Source organism: Nycticebus coucang, chromosome 23 (genome assembly GCF_027406575.1).
Source record: "Nycticebus coucang isolate mNycCou1 chromosome 23, mNycCou1.pri, whole genome shotgun sequence".
NCBI classification, from domain to species: domain Eukaryota; kingdom Metazoa; phylum Chordata; class Mammalia; order Primates; family Lorisidae; genus Nycticebus; species Nycticebus coucang.
The window spans coordinates 38,632,286-38,650,942 of record NC_069802.1 but is presented as its reverse complement, the minus strand read 5'-3'; the positions used below and the strand labels follow the sequence as shown (position 1 = coordinate 38,650,942).

Sequence of the window (18,657 nt, the reverse complement as noted above, 5' to 3'; positions counted from 1 at the left end):
GTAACAATGAAAATACATCCCGCATAACAGATATTTATATTACGATTCATAACAAATGAATAGCAAAATTACAGTTGTGAAATAGCAACAAAAATAATTTTATGGTTGGGGGTCACCACAACATAAGAAACTGTATTAAAGGGTCAGAGCATTAGGAAGGTTGAAAACCACTGCCTTATAGAGACAGAAATACCTGAGAAACTATTAACAAAATGAAATGTGTATTTAAAGAATTAAAAATCTTTTAGTACTTAACAATGTGATAACAGAATAAACTCTCTTTACAACTTCTGAAGAACAGAGCCAAAACAGGGTAGTGGCAGGCGAGAGGAGAGGAGAGATGGAGGGTTAGACATTATTAGCCCAGGAACATTCACTCTTGACAAGGCTTTAGGAGAACTAGGGAAGGAGAGGAAAGAAATCAAAGAGACCAAGAGACATGCCCAGAGCAGAGGAGCATCAGCAACCAGTGTGAGGTACAGGGAGCTGACAGCACAGCCCACCAGGCTCCAGAGGGAAGAGATGCCATCACCTAGAGGCCAGGGCTGCCCAGATGGTCACCTGCAACAACCAGCACCCCAAAGCCCACCTAGCAGCTGAGAGATAACAACCAACCCTCCAGACCTCTTCTCAGAAGCTCTTGGTAGGGGAGATGCAGACGGAGGAGTTCCAGGGACTCCAGAGAAATGCACCCAGAAGGAGAACCCCTGAGACCACAGAGGATCAGTTCACTCAAGGAGACCCAGGGCCTGGGTGCATGGGCTGGTCCTCGCAGATGTGTAAGCAGGACAGCTGGGGCTCAGTCCTAGGCATTGCTAGCCACTGGGCACCACTTCCACACTGCAGCTGGACTGCCAACAGCCCTGTCGCCCCTCAGGTAGGATGACGCACACATGGCAATGCTTGTAAGGGCCACAGCACCAGCCTCATCAAATCCCCAAGACAGGAGCAGACACGTGGTTCCCTAGTCCTGGTGCTCAGGCATCCTAGGCAGCCCAGAGTCAGATGAGAATAAACTTCCTACAAGTAAATACAACACCCTCCACATAATGCCAGTTGCACCCTTCACGCTACCTTGGAGGCTGGAGCTGAGGTCGCCAAGGTCAGCAAATGGGTCCAGGCTCTGAGACTTGGTCCAGCTGGCTGGAAGGCCAGAAGGGGCCGGCTGGCCTCCAGAAGAGAAGACGGGGCCTGGGGAAGGGCAGAGGCGTCAGAACAACACACCTCCCAGAGCCTTTGCCCTCCCAGCCACACTCAGCCCAGTCACACCTGTGCAGGTCAGACAGCATCACATGCCAGCCGGCAGCTGTCTCCAAGCCCTCATGGAGCATGATGAAAATAATTTAGGAATTTGTACCAAGAACCAAAAACTATTCATATAATTCTGATTTTGTAAAACCACTTCCTGGAATCTATATAAAATGTACACATCTTCAGGATATTCATTACAATAGCATGAATTGAGAATATTCTAAGAATAAAATCATGGAATAGTTAAATAAATTATCATACAACCGCTTGATAAAATATCACATAGTCATGAAACAGTGGCTATTGATATATAGAGCTCTCATAGAGCAATAGGAAAAAGAAGAACTCTCTACGCCAAAAAAAAAAAAAACGAGCAAAGAACATAAAATGATTCTCAAAAGAATACAAATCATCACAAACATACAAAATAATAATCAACCCCATTCATAACAAAGAAATGCAAAGTAAGAGCACTGAGGGCTTATCGAACTGGCAAAATGTGTTAAAAGTTATCATCTAGCCTGAGTGGGGGAACTAAAGACTAAAACTGCTCCTGGCTAAGAAATCAGTAAAACCCACCCAGAGGGTGCGTGTGTCATATGCCTTGTCCAGGCTCAGCTGGTTCTAACACACTTTACAAATACTCTATTTCCCCGAAAATAAGACAGTGTCTTATTTTAAGGTGTGCTCCCAAAGATGCACTAGGTCTTATTTTCAGGGGACATCTTATCTTTCCTGTAAGTAGATCTTATTTTCTGAGGATGTCTTATTTTCGGGGAAACAGGGTACCATGATTTTATTTTATTTTATTTATTTTTGAGACAAAGCCTCAAGCTGTCGCCCTGAGTAGAGTACCATGGCATCATAGCTCACAGCAACCTCCAACTCCTGGGCTCTCAAGCGATTCTCCTGCCTCCACCTCCCAAGTAGCTGGGACTACAGGTGCCTGCCACAACACCCAGGCTATTTTTTGGTTTTTTGGTTGTTTGGCTGGCCTGGGCTGGATACGAACCCTCCAGCTCAACCCTCCAAGGGTCTGTGGCTGGCGCCTTAGCTGAGTCACAGGTGCTGAGCCAAATACCACGATTTGAAAAACTAAAGGTCTGGCTCAGTGCCCATACCTCAGTGGTTAGGGTGCCAGCCCCAAACACCAGGGCTGGCAGGTTCAAACCCAGCCCGGGCCTGCTAAACAATGACAACAAAAACAAAAAAATAGCCAGGCGTTGTGGCAGGCGCCCATAGTCCCAGATGCTTGGGAGGCTGAGGCAAGAGAATCGCTGAAGCCCAAGAGTCTGAGGATGCTGTGAGCTGTGACTCCACTCTACTGAGGACAACATAATGAGACTCTGTCTCAAAATAAATAAATAAGTAAATACAATAAAAAATAAAAACTAAAAGTCTGTGGCAATCCGCCCTGAGCAAGCCTGTAGGGACCACTTTCCAACAGCACATGTTCACTTCCTGGCTGTGTTGCATTTGGATAATTCTCAGTTTTTCAACTTCTCTGCTATAACTGCATTTGTTTATGGTACTCTGTGGTCAGTGATCTTTGGTGTGGTGACAGTAACTGGCCTGGGGCACCATGAGCTGTACCACACGGGACCATGAACTTACTGGTGTGGTCTGACTGTTCCATGGACCAGCTGCTCCCACACCTCAGGCTTCCCTATTCCCTGGCACATAACAATATTGAAACCAGGGGAATGAATAACCCCAAGATAATCTCCAAGAGTTAATGAAGAATCATGTCTCTCACTGTAATTCAGAAGCTAGAAATGACTAAGCTCAGTGAGGAAGGCATGTTGAAAGCTGAGACAGGCTGATAGGCCAGAAGCCAGTCGCTTGCACCAGTCAGCCCAGTTGTGAAGGCAAAGGAAAAGCTCCTGAATGAAATGAAAAGTGCTGCTCCAGTGAGCACACGAATAGTAAGAAGGCGAATCAGGGTTACTGCTGATGTGGAGAAGTGTGAGTCGTCTGGGTAGAAGATCAAATCAGCCACGACATCCCCTTAAGCCAAAGGCTGATCTGGAGCAAGGCCCCAACTCTTTAGTCCTGTGAAGGCGGAGAGAGCTTAGGAAGCTGCAGAAGAAAAGCCGGAATTGGCAGATATTGGTCCTGAGGTTTAAGGAAGAAAAGGGGGCAAAGTGAGGCAGCAGGTGCTGATGGAGAAGCTGCAGCAAGTTATGCAGAAGTCCCAGCTACAGTCACTGAGGAAGGTGGCTACACCAAGGGACAGATTTTCAGTGTAGATGAAACAGCCTTATATTGGAAGAAGGGGCCACCTTGAACTTTCATAGATAGAGAGAAGTCAACACCTGCCTTCACAGGGTCAGAGACAGGCTGACTCTTGTTAGGTGACTGTATGTGAAGCCTGTGCTCACTGACCATTCTGAAAATCCTAAGGCCTTTAAGAATTATGCTAAATCTCTGCTTGTGCTCTGGAAACAGAACACCAAAGCCTGGATGACACCACATCTGTTTACAGCATAGTTTATTGAATATTTAAAGCCCTTGAGAGACATGTTACTCAAAGAAAAAAGCTCACTAACAATGCTCCTGGTCACCCAGAGCTCTGATGGAGGTGTACAAGGAGATGGATGCTGTTTTCATGCCTCTAACATCTACTCTGCAGCTCATGGATTGGGGAGTAATTCTTTCAATTTTTATTATTTATGAAATATATTTTGTAAGGCTATAGCTGCCACAGATAGTGATTCCTCTGATGAATCTGGGCAAAGACAACTGAAAACCTTCTGGGAATCTCCACAATTCCAGATGCCACTAAGAACCCTCATGATTCATGGGAGGAGGCTGAAGTGCCAACACCGACAGGAGATGAGAACAAGTAGATTCCAACTCTCATGAATGACTAGGAGGAGTTCAAGACTTCAGAGGAGGAAGTAACTACAGATGTGGTGGAAATAGCAATTCTAGAATGAGAAGCAGACCCTAGGCCAGGTGCCCTGACTCACACCTGTGATCCCAGCATTCTGGGAGGCTAAGGCAGGTGGATTGCTTGAGCTCAGGAGTTCAAGACCAGCCTGAGCAAGAGCGAGTCCTTCCTTTTCTACTAAAAATAGAAAAACTAGCTGGGTCTTGTGGTGGGTATCGTGGTCCCAGCTACTCAAGAGGCTAAGGCAGGAGGGATCACTTAAGCCCAGGAGACTGAGGTTGCTGTGAGCTATGACACCATGACACTCTACCCAAAATGACAAAGTGAGACTCTGTCTTGGTGGGGAAAAAAAGTAGACCCTGAAGATAGATAATACAGTGGCAAAGTTTGACATTAACTCTTTCAAAGAAGTTCTAATGTAAATAAAATGCTATCAAACAGCATTGAATGCAACAGAGAAATCTCTCAGGAAAGGAAAAGTCAATTCACATGGCAGACCCCACTGCCATTCTATTTTAAAGAAATCACCACAGCCACCCCGACCTTCAGCATGCACCACCCTGACCAGTCAGCACCATCTATATCAAGGTGGGACCCTCCACCTGCAAAAGGGTAGCTACAGGAAGGCTCAGATGATGGTCAGCATTTCTAGCAATGAAGTACTTTAATTGAGGTGTGCATACTGCTCTTGTAGGTGTGATGCTACTGCACAATGACCAGATCACAGAACACGTGCATACAACTCTTGTGTGCACCAGGAAACTGCATCGGTGTGAGTCACTGTGTTAAAACAGCCCATCTCTGTGGGGTCTGCTGCACACAGATCACACTGTGAGAGCAATTTATGCCACAAGAAATGTCCCAGTGGGGCAAGAAAAGAACAGGTGCATGAAAAGAACCAGTTGTCACAGGCGTAAACTGCTCCATGCAACCCACACACAGCATGGCCCAGTGACATCGGCTGTGGCCCTGACCCTCAGTGTCGGGGATTCGTTCTGTCACAGCTCCCTCAGAGGGAGACCCAGCACAGCGCACAGAAAGGCCACAGTGCCCTGTGGGTCAAAGAACCAGGCGACAAGCAGTGCACAAGGGGTGAAACCGGGGTGAAACCACACCACAGAAAATGTACACAGGGTGGCAGAGGACCCCACAGGAGATGGGGCATGCTGACCCCCACATCTCTGCACACTGCCAAGGAGTGGAGACCCACTGCGGGAAGTGCCTGACGTCGAGCAGGCCCAGCCCTCTGTGGACAGATGGACCTGTATGTTATGTTCCATGTAAAATGGGAGAAGGTGCCAAGGCCTCAGCAGGTGTGGGTCCGAGGTTGTACCTTCAGTGGCTGGTGTGGGGGCTGGCCCGGGTGCAGTGGCTTCAGCCCAGGTGCTCCACCCTCCCAGTAGGTCTGGTTGGCTGGACGAGGCTGTCATCTTGCCAGGTTCCACCGGTAGATCCCCTGGAAAGAGAGAGCACTGTCCAGAGTGTCTGCCAGCCCTCCTGGGGTAGCCCCTCTTCCCTCCTGTGTGAGCAGGTGGCTAACCCCACTGTGCTCTGGGCCTGGGGTCAATAACCTGAGCTCTCGGGCAGGGCCAGTGCCACAGAACTGGGACTATGTTCAGGGACCACTGACTAGCCTCGTCCTCTTGATGGGCATTGAAATGGAACCATGTGGTCTGACCAGCTGGGTGTGGCAGTGTCAGGGTCCCCCTCTTTTGGTGCTCCCTGGCGTCCCCAGAGCCCACTTCTTTGCCTCTTTTTTTGTTGTTGTTGAGACAGAGCCTCATTTTGTCACCCTCGGTATAGTGCCGTGGCATCACAGCTCACAGCAACCTCTAGCTCTTGGGCTTAGGCGATTCTCTTGCCTCAGCCTCCCAAGTAGGTGGGACCACAGGCGCCCACCACAATGCCCAGCTATTTTTTTGTTGCAGTTTGGCTGGAGCCGAGTTTGAACCCATCACCTTGGGTATATGGGGCCAGCACCCTACTCACTGAGCCACAGGCACTGCCCTTCCTTGCCTTTCTTGAAAGTGTCTCTTTCTCTGGAAGCTTGCAGTACCCCCAGCTGAGTAGGCTTGCTGGGATAGGATATGGTGCTTGGCATCACCCCATGGGCCCAGTGAGCCCTGGCACTGGCCACACCACCCACTTCACAAGGGGGCCACCTGAGTACTGCCCACAGCAGTCAGTCACCACCTGAGACTGTGCTAGGCATGACGCTGCCGGTGCAATGGAGGCTGGCAGAGTAGAGGGAAGAGACGGAGCTCCCTCTGGAGGACCCCACAATGGGATGGTCTGGCCTCTCCTCTTCTTGGGCCTGGCCTTGTCCTAGGGACACACGGCCATCCAGTGCCTTCCTGCAGTGCTCTCACCAGCGCCAGTTCCCTGGACCACTCTGTCTAGCCCTTGGACCCCTTGGCCTCATACAAGCTCTGGGCACAGGTGGCCATCCTATGTGTGGCCACTGTCCTGGGGCCCAGAGCAGGCATCACTGTGGAGGCAGTGCCTTGGGGATCCAGAACATACTCCAAGTTTGGGGATGGTCTGGGGAGGCCCAAGGGCAGGTAGTGGTGGTGTCTGTCCTCACCTCACAGTGGCCCTGCAGGTCCCTCAAGGAGCTCTGGGCATCCCTAGAACTCCAGAGGTCACACAGTCCAGCCACACTCACAGCCCAGGATACAGGGCTCCATGTCTGACCCTGAGCTGCATCTTGAGGGGGCTGCATGAAGCACAAACCCCCATGTCCCACCAAGCAGCTTGAGTTGCATACCCAGGTGCAGGAAGTCAGTGTTGCAGGACGGGGGCGGGGCGCTGTGGGTGGCAGGGAAGGCAGGCGGGGCGACCACGGAGTCGGAATTGAGAAACTCGCCGAAGAGGTCAGGCTTAGAGCAGGGCTGAGTGTCGGAGTCCGACGGCAGCAGCAAGGGGTCAAATGGGTCAGCTGCAGGGTCAGGCAGGGACAGTGACACCGTGACCAAAGCATTAGCCTGTCCTCCTAGGGACAGAGCAGCCTGAGGAGGATGTAGTGCCACATGGCATGGTGGTGGTCAGCCTGGGGCCTCCTCTGCTCTGCTGCCCGGTGCCCCAGAGGCCTGCATGAAGTTCCCAGGACACGGCCCTGACCACGGGGCTCCCACCCATGAGCTCAGGCAGGGGAGGTCCTTCCCACTTCTGGGCGCCACTCCCGGCAGGGAGACCTAAGCTCTACCCCACTTTTACTGCACAACCCATCAGTTGGCATCAGAACAGAAAAGCCTACCAGGGGCAGGAGGTTCTCCTCGGGGGGTGCTGGAAACACTCTGGGGAGCAGCCGGGCTGGCCAAGAGCAGTGGGGCCTCGCTGCCAAGCAGGTCGTCTGGGGGCCCTTCTGAAGCAGCCTCAGGGGGCCCAAGGAGGTAGCTGAGGAGGTCGGTGTTGCTGGAGGAGACCCCGCAGGTCTGTGTAGGGGAAGCTGGCCTGGGGCCTGCCTCAGAGTGCAGCCCTAGGAGGTCCACGCTGTCCTCCTGTGGCATGGGCTCCGGGGACAGGGCCATGGCTCCCGCATCAAAGATCAGGTCCTGTGAACCTGGCCCATCACCCTCGGCCCTGGGCATCCTGCTGTCTCTAGTGCTCAGCACCTCTTCCTCCTCTGATGCCCCACTCCCGCTTCCATCCTCCACCAGGGCAGACTGGTTGTCTTTGGGAGAGGTGTTTCCTGCACCCATCTCGGATTCTTTTTCCTCTGTAAAAAGAAAACAAAAGCGCAGGCTGGTAGACCTGCCCGAAGACGGGGCTGATGTGACAGGTGCACAGCCAGCACACAAGCCCAGTCAGGCCCACATCTGCAGACTCCCCAGCGCCTCCCTCCTCAGGCACTAGCAAAGCTGGTTGATTCTTCTTAGGATTCCTGAAGCTCTTCTTAGGATTCCTTTGGCCCTTTCAGGGCTTCCCCTTCTGCAGGGCCACCCACTGTTCTCCTAATGCAGAATTCAGCCCCCATAGGAATGGTGCACCCAGGGAAGGAGCACCCAGCCTGGGTGCTGTGGCAGAGGTGGCAGGGGCACACCCTGGGGGGTGAGAGGTCAGTGTCACACTGCCAGATATTTGATCTGAGCAGCTGGGCTGGGGACCAGATCAGGGACCTGGGCTATGGATAGTGAGGGCTGGGAGCTCCCTGTGAGAACTATGGCCTGTGTGACCGCAGGGGAGGCCCTGGCTAGCACCCCGCCCACCCTGCACTCCCACCCTGCCAGTCCAGCGTGTGCAGAAAGTGGCCGGTGTCTGTGCTGCTGCTCGGCGGCGAGTCCAACTCAGGGGGCTCGGCTTCCGGGGACCCCTCCTCAGCATCATACTGCGCTGTGGAGCCGGGCTGCCGGGGGAGCTCTGGCTTCCCTGTGGGGAAGAGGGTGGCATTAGCCACAGCTTGGGGACATGAGAATGGCCAGGCCCTCCGGGCAGATTCCTGCCGTCCACTCCAATGCTGCTCTGGGCCACACTTGCACACAGGTGCACGTACATGTACAAGCCTGTATGTGACACACACAAACACGCACACATACACATCACACACACGTGCACACACATGCTCCTTTCAAGGATAATTAACTGTCCTCAGATAAGAAAACATAACAAATGCAAACCAAGAACATGAAGAAACACGTGACATGCCCAACAAGTGATGTCACATGTCCTACCTACTCAGGCCTGCCTGTGCTTGTGCTCTGGTGACCACCCTGGAGTAAGGAGAAGACCCCAAGGCATCGTGGCTGTGAGCACAACTCCACAGGCCCCGGCACGGAGCTCGCTGACAGCGACCTATGTCCAGAGCACAAGACCTGGGAGCCAGCATGGGATAGACTCTCTCCCCAAAGCAGCTCTGGCTGGAGGGTGCAGACCCGCCCCATGTGATCTGCAGAGTAGCTACGTTTCTGTGTCTATCCCCACCTGAGTTGAGAGACCCTGTGCAGCTGGTGGCTTTAGGCAATGTCCAAAGACAGGAGAAGTTGCCCCGTGGACCCCACCTGCCCCCACAGCACTGGCCGCACATGCAGAACAGGATCCAGTCCTGCTACAGGGTCTCACCAAACTTAGACAGAATGTCTTGCTGCTCCTCTCGGCTGGAAAACAGGATTTTGGGGTTCAGCCCCTTCATGCTTGCGTTCTCCCATGGCGAGGCCTGGCGGCTTGGCCTGTCCCTGGGCTCCACCTCCACCTCCAGGTTCACTTGGAACAGATCTGGGTACTTTTCTTGGATGTCACACGCATCTAGGTCATACCTGCGTTGTTGCCAGCAGACAGCTATTAGGGAGACCACGCACAGCCTGCAGGCCACTTAGCCCTTTGCTAGAGAATGCATACGGAAACTAGGCCCTGGACAGAACCATGGGAAGGATCTGGGGCAGGTCAGGAGAAGGTTGGGATGGCCCTGACGCTGTCCCTGGTGGCCAAGTTCTACCCTGCAGGCCTCAGCCCAGCTACAAGATACTGTTGCCACTCCGCTGGTCCAGATCAACTTCTCTGGGACCCTAAATGCATTTTCACCAACACGGTCACATCAACCCTGGTAACAACCCTCAACTGTTAACAGCTGCCCATAAATCTGAGCACTCTGGGGTATGGTCAACATGGCGTGGAGATGCAGCTATGCCTCACTGCAGGGCCAGGGAGGATGCAAGGTGGGGGAGCAAGTGGGAGAATGTTACAGGGTCTGCAGACCACACTGGTGGCAGTGGTGGGAGACAGACAATGAGAGCACCCTGAAGGCAAGACTCAGGGGCTGTTTCTTGGAGCTGCTGTGGGGAATCAAGGGACCCTGACATCACCTGTAGGCTGCACAATGGCCCTGGGTCTTTAGCCAGCAGGTTCCCCAATGTCTGCCTTACTTGACGCCACCTAAAACTATGTGTCATGCTTAAGCCTTATGTGAATAAAGAATAAAAAGGAAACAGAGCCGGCTACTGAGAGACCTCAGGTGGGTGGAGTGACAACAGCACCCCAAAGTAAAAGGCCAGCTCCGAGCCAGAGCAGAGCAGCTGACCCAACCACCACAGCTCTGGGCTTCGCAAAACAAAACCCAGGAGCACACAGGACTCTGACATGAAGGTCCCCAAGGCACCTCTTTGTTCCCAGAACATAATCACCTCTATGCTGGGCAGAGAGGACAGGAGAAGCCATCAGTGTCTGCCCCAAGGACTGGGCATCCCACTGCCCACAACTGCCACCTGAAGCAGAATGGCTGCTCCCACACCCTTCCCAGGCACTCTGGACGGAGCTAGGTGTGGCAGCAGCTGGAAGGCCACATGAGCATCCCTCCACACTCACATCTCTCTGTATCAGTCACCTAGTCTGGATATTTTGGGTGACTGTACATGGCCAAGTGGGGCTGCTACCTGGAGCCTTGGAGACAGTGATGTCCGTAAAGGGGTCAGCAGGCATGGGGGAGATTCCGATGGCTGGGAGATGGTGCCTATAGTGAGGAATGGCCTGGACCCCGCCATCAATTGGGGGCGGGGGGGAGTGAGGCAGCCTCAGCTCCGGGGCCCTGGCCCAGCCTCCCCACCCCAGCTGGCTTGGAGATGCCCTGTGCCCTAAGCCTGCAGCCCACCCACAGGGTGGTGAGGGAACAATGGTGCCTATGAGCAGGACTAGCAGCCCCAGGTTGGGGTGCAGGACACAGCTGCAGGCCTTATGGATGGGCACCTGTGCAGTCAGGCTCTGACTGGTGGCTTGCGACACATATGGAGCAAATGAAAAGGGCTGACCTCCATCACGGCTGCCCTCGGGGCACTGGAACCCACCTGGGTACCTCGGAACTGCTGTTCACCCTTCCTGGGCTCCAGGGACAGTGTGTGGCCCTCATGCCACCATATCAGCCACACCTCTGCAAACCTGCCCTGCCCAAGGCATGGACACATGTTCCTGCACTTGTCACCCGACTGGGAGGCCTTCTCTTCCTCGGGACTTGGCAGCTCGTTTGTAGAGGTGTGACAGACACGAACATAACTCTAAGAGCCTCTGTGAAGGTGCATGCGTGCAGCCTGTGCATCAGAACCTCTGGACACGTCCTTCAAACTGCACGTGCTGAAAATGTAACCTCTACTGCAACTGCTGGGAGGTGGCCGGCGAACAATAGACTAATGCTGCAAGGAAGAGGGCCTCTGAGACTGGCTGGCCACTGTACTGCAAGAAGACACAGCGAAAGGCCTTCACCAGGCCAATGCTGCTGGCCCCCAGCCTCCAGAACGCCTGTCACAACCTCCGTCTCAGGTCCCCGTGGCCTAACCCAGGGGAGCCCAGCCTTGGAGAACATTCTTGGAGGGTTCTGGGATGAGGTGTAGTTTTGGTTCCAAGCCCTCGTTTCTCTTGGGACAGAGTCAGGAGCACACAGCTCGAGCAGATGTCCCAGGGAGGCTGTGCTGTGTCACACTGCCACACCCTGCCATCACCAGCCATCCCATCAGAGCACAAAGTGGCCGTGACCTGCTTTACCTGATGACCAATGATAGTGAGAGGCTTTCCATACAGTCACGGTGGCGCAGGGATGGGGCATGGTCTGGGACATGCACCATCAGGCAAAGCTGTCACTGCAAACATCACAGGGCACTTGTATACAAGCCAGGTGGCAGCCTGCACACCAGCTGTGGGTGCCAACAGTAGGGCCCTATACCAAATCCTACAGGCCAGTGCTTGTACGTCCAGCATTCTCAGCCTTGGTGCAAGAAAAGCATAGCAGAGATGGCCACAGTCACAGGTGCTGCGCATAGGGCACTTGGCAGGACAGACTCAAGTCCAGAAGTGGCTGGGAGAGCCAGGGGACGAGGGGCCGGAACATCAGTTACGTGGGATACGCTAAATTTATAAAAATAATTTTTTTTTTTTCTTGAGACAGAGTCTTACTTATTAACCCTCGGTGGAGTGCCGTGGTGTCACAGCTCACAGTAACCTCTAAATCCTTGGGCTTAGGTGATTCTCTTGCCTCAGCCTCCCGAGTAGCTGGGATTACAGGTGCCCACCATGATATAAAAACAATTTTAATAATAAATAAGTTAACCCTACTTATCGCAACTTTTTTACTTTGTAAATTTAAAAAATTTTTTTTTTTTAAGACAGAGTTTTATTTTGTTGCACTTAGTAGAGTGCCATGGCATCATACCTCACAGCAACCTCAAACTCTTGGGCTCAAGTGATTCTCTTGCGTCAGCCTCCTGAGTAGCTGGGATTACAGGGGCTCATCATAACACCCAGCTAATTTTTAGAGATGGGGTCTTGCTCTTGTTCAGGCTGGTCTCAATCCTATGAGCTCAGGCAATCCACCCTCCTTGGCCTCCCAGAGTGCTAGGACTATAGGCATAAATTTTAAATTTTGAAGTTTTTTACTATTATAATAATATTTAATTTAAAATAAAAAACGCAGTTATACGGGTGGCGCCTGTGGCTCAGTGAGTAGGGTGCCGGCCCCATATGCCGAGGGTGGTAGGTTCAAACCCAGCCCCGGCCAAACTGCAACAACAACAACAAAAAAATAGCCGGGTGTTGTGGCGGGCGCCTGTAGTCCCAGCTGCTCGGGAGGCTGAGGCAAGAGAATCACATAAGCCCAAGAGCTGGAGGTTGCTGTGAGCTGTGTGACACCATGGCACTCTACCGCGGGCAGTAAAGTGAGACTGTCTCTACAAAAAAAAAAAATGCAGCTATACAAAAATTTTTTTTCTTTATATGCTTATTCTACAAACTTTTTTCTTACTTTTACTTTAAACACCTTTTTGTTAAAAACTAAGATGTACTACAAACATGGATCTAGGCACTGACAAGGCCCGTGACCACTGCAGTGTCGCCTACACAGTGGTCTGTGGTGACCATCCAGACCACCGTGCTGGGAGTGCTCAGACACATCACTTGCCCGTTTTTACTGGGCTGTCTTTCTCTGTCTGCTCTTTGGTGTTCAGTTGTTCTAAACAGATTCTCCCACTGAGACACATGCTGCAAACACCTTCTCCTTTGGAGCCTCCTACTGCGTCTGCAGATAAAAATGCTCTTAATTTGAATTACGTGTTAAGTTGTCATGCTTTTCTTTTATAATTAGCTCTTTTCTGCTCATTTTTGCCTAATTGTAGGTAAGGAAGACGCTCCATATCTCCTCCTAGATGCTGTACAATGGAGCCTTTTTAAGTGCAGGTACATGGCCCATCTCATGTAAGTTTGCACAAGCTGTGAGAAAGAGGCTCTTTTGTTGCCAAACAGGAATCCCTGGCCCCACCCTTCCCCACAACACAGCAGTGGCTCTGCTGCCCACCATGTCAGTAGGTCTCCCCTTTGCCCCGGTGCTGTGTGGCCCCAATGGTCTGAATGTTTGTGGACTCACCGGATTCACACACTGAACACCCACCCCCGTGGCAGAAGCTGGGCAGTACCTTTGAGAACTGGTATAGTCACAAGGGGAGGGTCATGTGTGGGATAGCTGCCCAGCAGAGGCCCAGAAAGCCCCTCTCCTTTTCACCAGGTGAACCAGCCCGCAGCAGGGGCTATTTCTCCTGCTCATGACCTTGGGTTTCCAGGCCTGGACTGTGAGAAATAAATTCCTGACACTACATGCCAAGAGAGGTTTGAGGTTGCTGTGAGCTGTAACACCAGGACACTCTAGCCTAGGGGACAGAGTGAAACTCTCTCAAAACAAAAAATAAAATAAACTGAGTGTGAAAACCAGATCCACCACTGCCCGGCTGAGTGGGCGCAGCTGCCTCAAGCCTGCGCCCTGCCACCTACATGGCACCTGGACCAGCCCTGCAGCCTGCAGAGGGCGAGGCGAGTGCTGCTGGACCCTGACAACAGTGTGAGGCTGGAGGTGACATTGGGTGCTCATTACTCTGTCTACAAAACCAGACTGCGGACTCGGGAAGGAGGGACAGCATCTCACCATCTCGGACTCCATGTCCCCTTTGGGCGCCAGAGGGCACTTTGCATATAATAGGGACTCCAAAAGTGATTCCTAAAATATAGTGGACACTGTTTACCTGGTCACAGCACACCCAGATGTAAGTGTCTAAATTCTAAAGAGGAAGGCACCCAGGGGAGCCCAAGGTCCTCAAGGTGAATTCTGACCTGAGGAGCCCGGAAGTGGAACACGCCTGGCCCCACCACGCCCACTACCACCACCCCCACTTTGTGCCTTGGCCTGACCCACATGCACAATCGCAGCCAGTGTGGCACTAACATACTTTGCGAATCTCACAGTGGTTGCATTCCGAGGCACAAACCCAGTGTGGAATTGAATCTGGAACATCTTCATGGAGGCCATCTGACAAGAGAAAGAAATATAAGTTCCTTGCACGGGGGAACAAGAAAACTAAATCTTTAGCCCGCAGAAAACACCCTCTCCTTAAGAATGACGGGTGCCACATCACAGCAGTTCCCACTTAACGAGCTCCAAGGGCCTCTGTCCTGTGCACTGCTCCACGTACTCCAGGTACAGACTGGGTTCTGGGCCACACCCTTGGGCCTTATGCTGGGGGTGGTGGTGGGTTGGACTGGTGGGTGCTGAGGGGCCTGAGAAACTATGTGGGTCCCAGGCCTGGGGAAGGGCAGTCCCAAGGCCAAAGCCCAGCAGATACCCTTGACACTGCAGTCCTGGAGGCTCTCAGGAGAAGGCCTGGACTCTTGAGGCTAAAATCCCTGTAGCCATGGGAGAAGCACTGTTGAGAAAGCTGATGGCACTCACCTAACACCAAGCTCAACCCAGCACCCACCATAAGAAGTGGTAGGAGCCTTCTCGGCATAAGAAGGGCGCCAGACCCAGGGCACTCACCTTGGCCTGCAGCCGTCCTCCCAGGGTGGACCTCGCATGGTAAATTATAATAAGCACATCTCCTTGCACTGTTGTACCCAGGGGAATGACAGCTCTGCCATCCTCGATTTTAAAATCTCTAAAGGACAGAATGACGAGAAATTGTTCACTTACTAAAAAGTATAACATTCTAGCGAAAGAATGACCTTCAAAGAGCCATGATCTTCAGAAAGAATCCTGAGATCTTCTCAAGTACTGAACACTTAAACACAGACGTTCTTCTCTGGATAACACTGAATCATCTGCCACAGCCACTGCATCTCCAAACGCACCTTCCTCTGCACCTGCTTGTCCCCACCCCCACCAAGCTCTTCTCTAAGCTTTCTGGAGGAGTCAAAGTCAAGGGGTGGACGGTCCTGCATAAGGCCCCACTGCAGACTCACCTCATCTTGTCGTACTCCTGGGACGTGCTGGCCACGCGCTCGCCACCTGTGTAGACCTCACAGAAGGGTCTGCAGCCAGTCCTCTGCTTGCTGAACAGGGGCACCGGGGTCATGGAGACGGCCTTCAGCAGCACAGGCTTGCTATGGGGTGTGACGGGCTCCTCTGCCACCATGTCACAGATGTATTCGATGTACCTGGGCAGACACACCACATGGCTTTTCTCTTTCCAAAATTAAGTACTTAGCGCTACCGAATTCCCTCAAGGCAGCGTTTTTGTTCTTCATAAATAGCATGCTGTAATTTTCATTCAGTTCAAAATCTTTTTTTGAGATGGTGTCACCCTTTGCCCAGGCTGAGGTGCAGGGGTGCAGTCACGACTGACTGTAGCCTCAAGCTCCCAGGCTCCAGCGATCCTCCTACCTGAGCCTCCCAGGACACCAGGGGCAGACCACCACACCCAGCCTGAAAATATTTTTAAATTTTCTGAGATTTCCTCTTTTACTCATAAGCTATTTAATTTTGAAATATTTAGAGAGTTTTCCAGATAGTTTTCTGATGCTGATTTGTAGTTTTATTCCATCATGGCCTGAGAACACATAATGTTGGACAATTAAGTTCTCTAACTCATTCTAGAAATACTATGTACACCTCATCACTAAGTATCTCTTCAGTCACCTTTGAAATACTCCCGTGGCCATCTGATGACCACAGTGATACTCAGCCACAAGGTATGTTGTATTTTTTCTAGGATGAGTTTGAGTACCTAACTGCTGAACTCATAGACAATAGCACTGACACCATTCTGGAAAAAAGGGGTCCAAATTTGCTTTGAGGGGTGGACTCGGCGCTAGTGTTGGTGCACAGCTTCCCAAGGGGAGCACCTCGAAGGTGACCATAGTGACATTCATCAAGGAGGTTAGGCACAGCTTATGAATCATATATAATTTTAACTGTTAAAAATTTGCTAAGGTTTAATGACCCAAAATATGATCTTTTGTTGTTGTTGAATGCCCCATTGGCACTTGAAAGGGAAGCATGTTTTTCTGTTGCTGGGCCATATTCTGTGGGTGACAGGGGTCTGGTGGGCTAGTGCTACAGGTTGGTGCTTCCCCACTCTCATGACCTTCTACCTACCTGTTCTACTGAGAGGGAAGCACTGACGCATGCACCACAGGGTGTACCCAAAATTACACCTAAAGTCACCACAGTACACAGAGAAAATGGGAAATTATAGTTGCTAAATGTACCTTTATTTATAAAATATTCATTATAAAATCTTACAAAATATTCTGTGCCTGTTGGCCACCTCTTTGTAAAACTTTATAATGAATACTTTTATAAAGACAACATTTAGCTATAATTTCCCATTTTCCTATCTATGGTAACTTCAGACTTTTGAGACAACCTGTATAAACATGAACTGTTTCTCTGTTCATTCTTTCAGTTTGCTACTTTATATACTTTGAACATGTTCTTTCTCACGGCCCATGTCTCCATGCACACCTCTGTCTGTGCACAGCTCCAGGGCATCTTCACTGTGGTGCTCATGCGCTGTCCATTCCTTGGGCAGCAACTTGCTTCTGACCAACAAGAGGTGAAGACATTGCATCTGTGGTGAGGCCAGGCCTGTGCTCTTGATGTTCCTCGATGGCCCAGCAACAGGAACCTATGCGTAGCCTTTGGACAATGTGGTCAGTAGGAAGCCCGGACATTCAGTCATTCAACCACAAGTACATGAATCCTGACAACAACCTGAGCTTGGAAGCAGAGTCCAAAACACAGGAGGAATAGGATTTCTGAGATCAGCTCAGCCAGCACCTGACCAAGAGGAGAGAACCCAGTCTTGACCCATGGGAACACATGCATGTGTGGCGTGCTGGCAGCTTCCATGAAACCTTCCACGGTTTCATTCTTTGCCCATATCCACTGTCATGGTTAAAGGGGCATCCTGGCAGACAGTATGGTTGGGCCCTGCTTTCCATCCACTGTGACAGCCCCTCCCCTTCATTTTCTCAGGGATGTGGAGCAGCTGACATGGTGGGAGTAAAGCCCACCGCCTTGTTAGCTGTTTTCTATTTGTTCCATCTGTTCTTGGCTTCTCTTTTTATTCTTTTATTGCTCTCTTGGATTAAGCATTTATTACATTTTTACTTTGTTTCTTCTATTGACTTATTAATTATAGCACTTAAAAGAATTCCACACTGGGCCAGGCGTGGTGGCTCACGCCTGTAGTCCCAGCGCTGTGGGAGGCCGAGGTGGGTGGATTGTCTGAGCTCAGAGGTTCAAGACCAGTATGAGCAGCAGTGAGCCAGAGTAAGACCCCGTCTCTACTAACAACATCAAAAACAGCCAGCACCACCAGAGGAAGAAGAAAATGAACAAAAAAGGAGTACTTCAAACAAACAAGAATGAACAAGCAAACTGAAATTAAAAATTAAAAAAAAAAAAAAAAAAAGAATTCCACAATGGCTGCCTGAGGTTTCCGACAAGAACCCTGCACTGTTGCACTCCCCTCCACGGACCCATCTTCTGTGTCTGGTGACCATCGAGACTTTGTGTTCAGTCTGCAGCAGGGTAGACTAGTGTGATGTGCCAGGCAGGAGTTTGATGTGTTTCTTCTGTTTTCAGCCCGTGGTGTCCTCTTAGCTACTTGGGTTTGTGGATTGGTATCTGGGAAATTTCTCAGCCATTATTTATCCATTCTAGGATTCCAATTATGTGTTTGTTGGACTGTCCAAGGGATCTTTCAGCCTGAGGGATGCCTACTCCTGCCTCCACATCCTCTGATGTGTGCGCGTTGCTGCATGCCCCAGTTCTGGCCTTTCCATGGGATCTTTCACACCTGATCTGTGCTGTGCTCACTTCCTCATGAGGGTCTTCAGCACCTGTGACATTTTCCCATTTCCCTGTCAGAGTCCCAAAGTGCTGCTTTGCCACGTTTGTGCCCTTGGGAGGTGGAGGGCAGCTCCAGGCACCTGCACCTCATTCTCTGCTCAGTGGAGATGGTGGGGAGAGGGCCCAGGGGGCAGAGGCTCAGACATGTGCCACCACCACCCCCCAAGGCTCTGCTCACCCACTGAGGTATGCGCAGCCCTCACTGACCCAACACTCTCTGGCCTCCTCTTCTGGTGTCTAGTCACATCCACCCCAACAGCAGGCGCTAGTGACCTCAGATCTGGGGTCAGCTGGTGGCCCTGTGGCTTCAGCTCTCCTCAGTCCCAAATCCAAGGAGGCTAGGCCCATTGTCAGGAGCAGTGCTCCGCAAGGAGAAGGAGCTCCAGGGAGAAGCCCAGACACACGATGGGCAACGAGACTC

The 18,657-nt window shown here is 51.5% G+C and overlaps 1 protein-coding gene across 8 annotated transcripts in view; it reads right to left on the bottom strand.

The window, feature by feature from the left end:
- Positions 1-18,657, bottom strand: part of GAK (cyclin G associated kinase) — a 64,351-nt gene that overhangs the window by 6,828 nt on the left and 38,866 nt on the right. For 6 of the 8 annotated variants that reach the window (XM_053577846.1, XM_053577852.1, XM_053577854.1 and 3 more), the window contains 9 exons: positions 15,341-15,535; positions 14,919-15,036; positions 14,332-14,411; positions 9,203-9,396; positions 8,366-8,512; positions 7,401-7,862; positions 6,912-7,136; positions 5,478-5,600; positions 1,075-1,191 (listed from right to left, as the gene is read on the bottom strand). In XM_053577846.1, the coding sequence (XP_053433821.1) occupies positions 1,075-1,191; positions 5,478-5,600; positions 6,912-7,136; positions 7,401-7,862; positions 8,366-8,512; positions 9,203-9,396; positions 14,332-14,411; positions 14,919-15,036; positions 15,341-15,535 (1,661 nt within the window). The remainder of the gene's footprint in view (positions 1-1,074; positions 1,192-5,477; positions 5,601-6,911; positions 7,137-7,400; positions 7,863-8,365; positions 8,513-9,202; positions 9,397-14,331; positions 14,412-14,918; positions 15,037-15,340; positions 15,536-18,657) is intronic. The other 2 variants (XM_053577847.1, XM_053577848.1) reach the window with 2 other exon arrangements.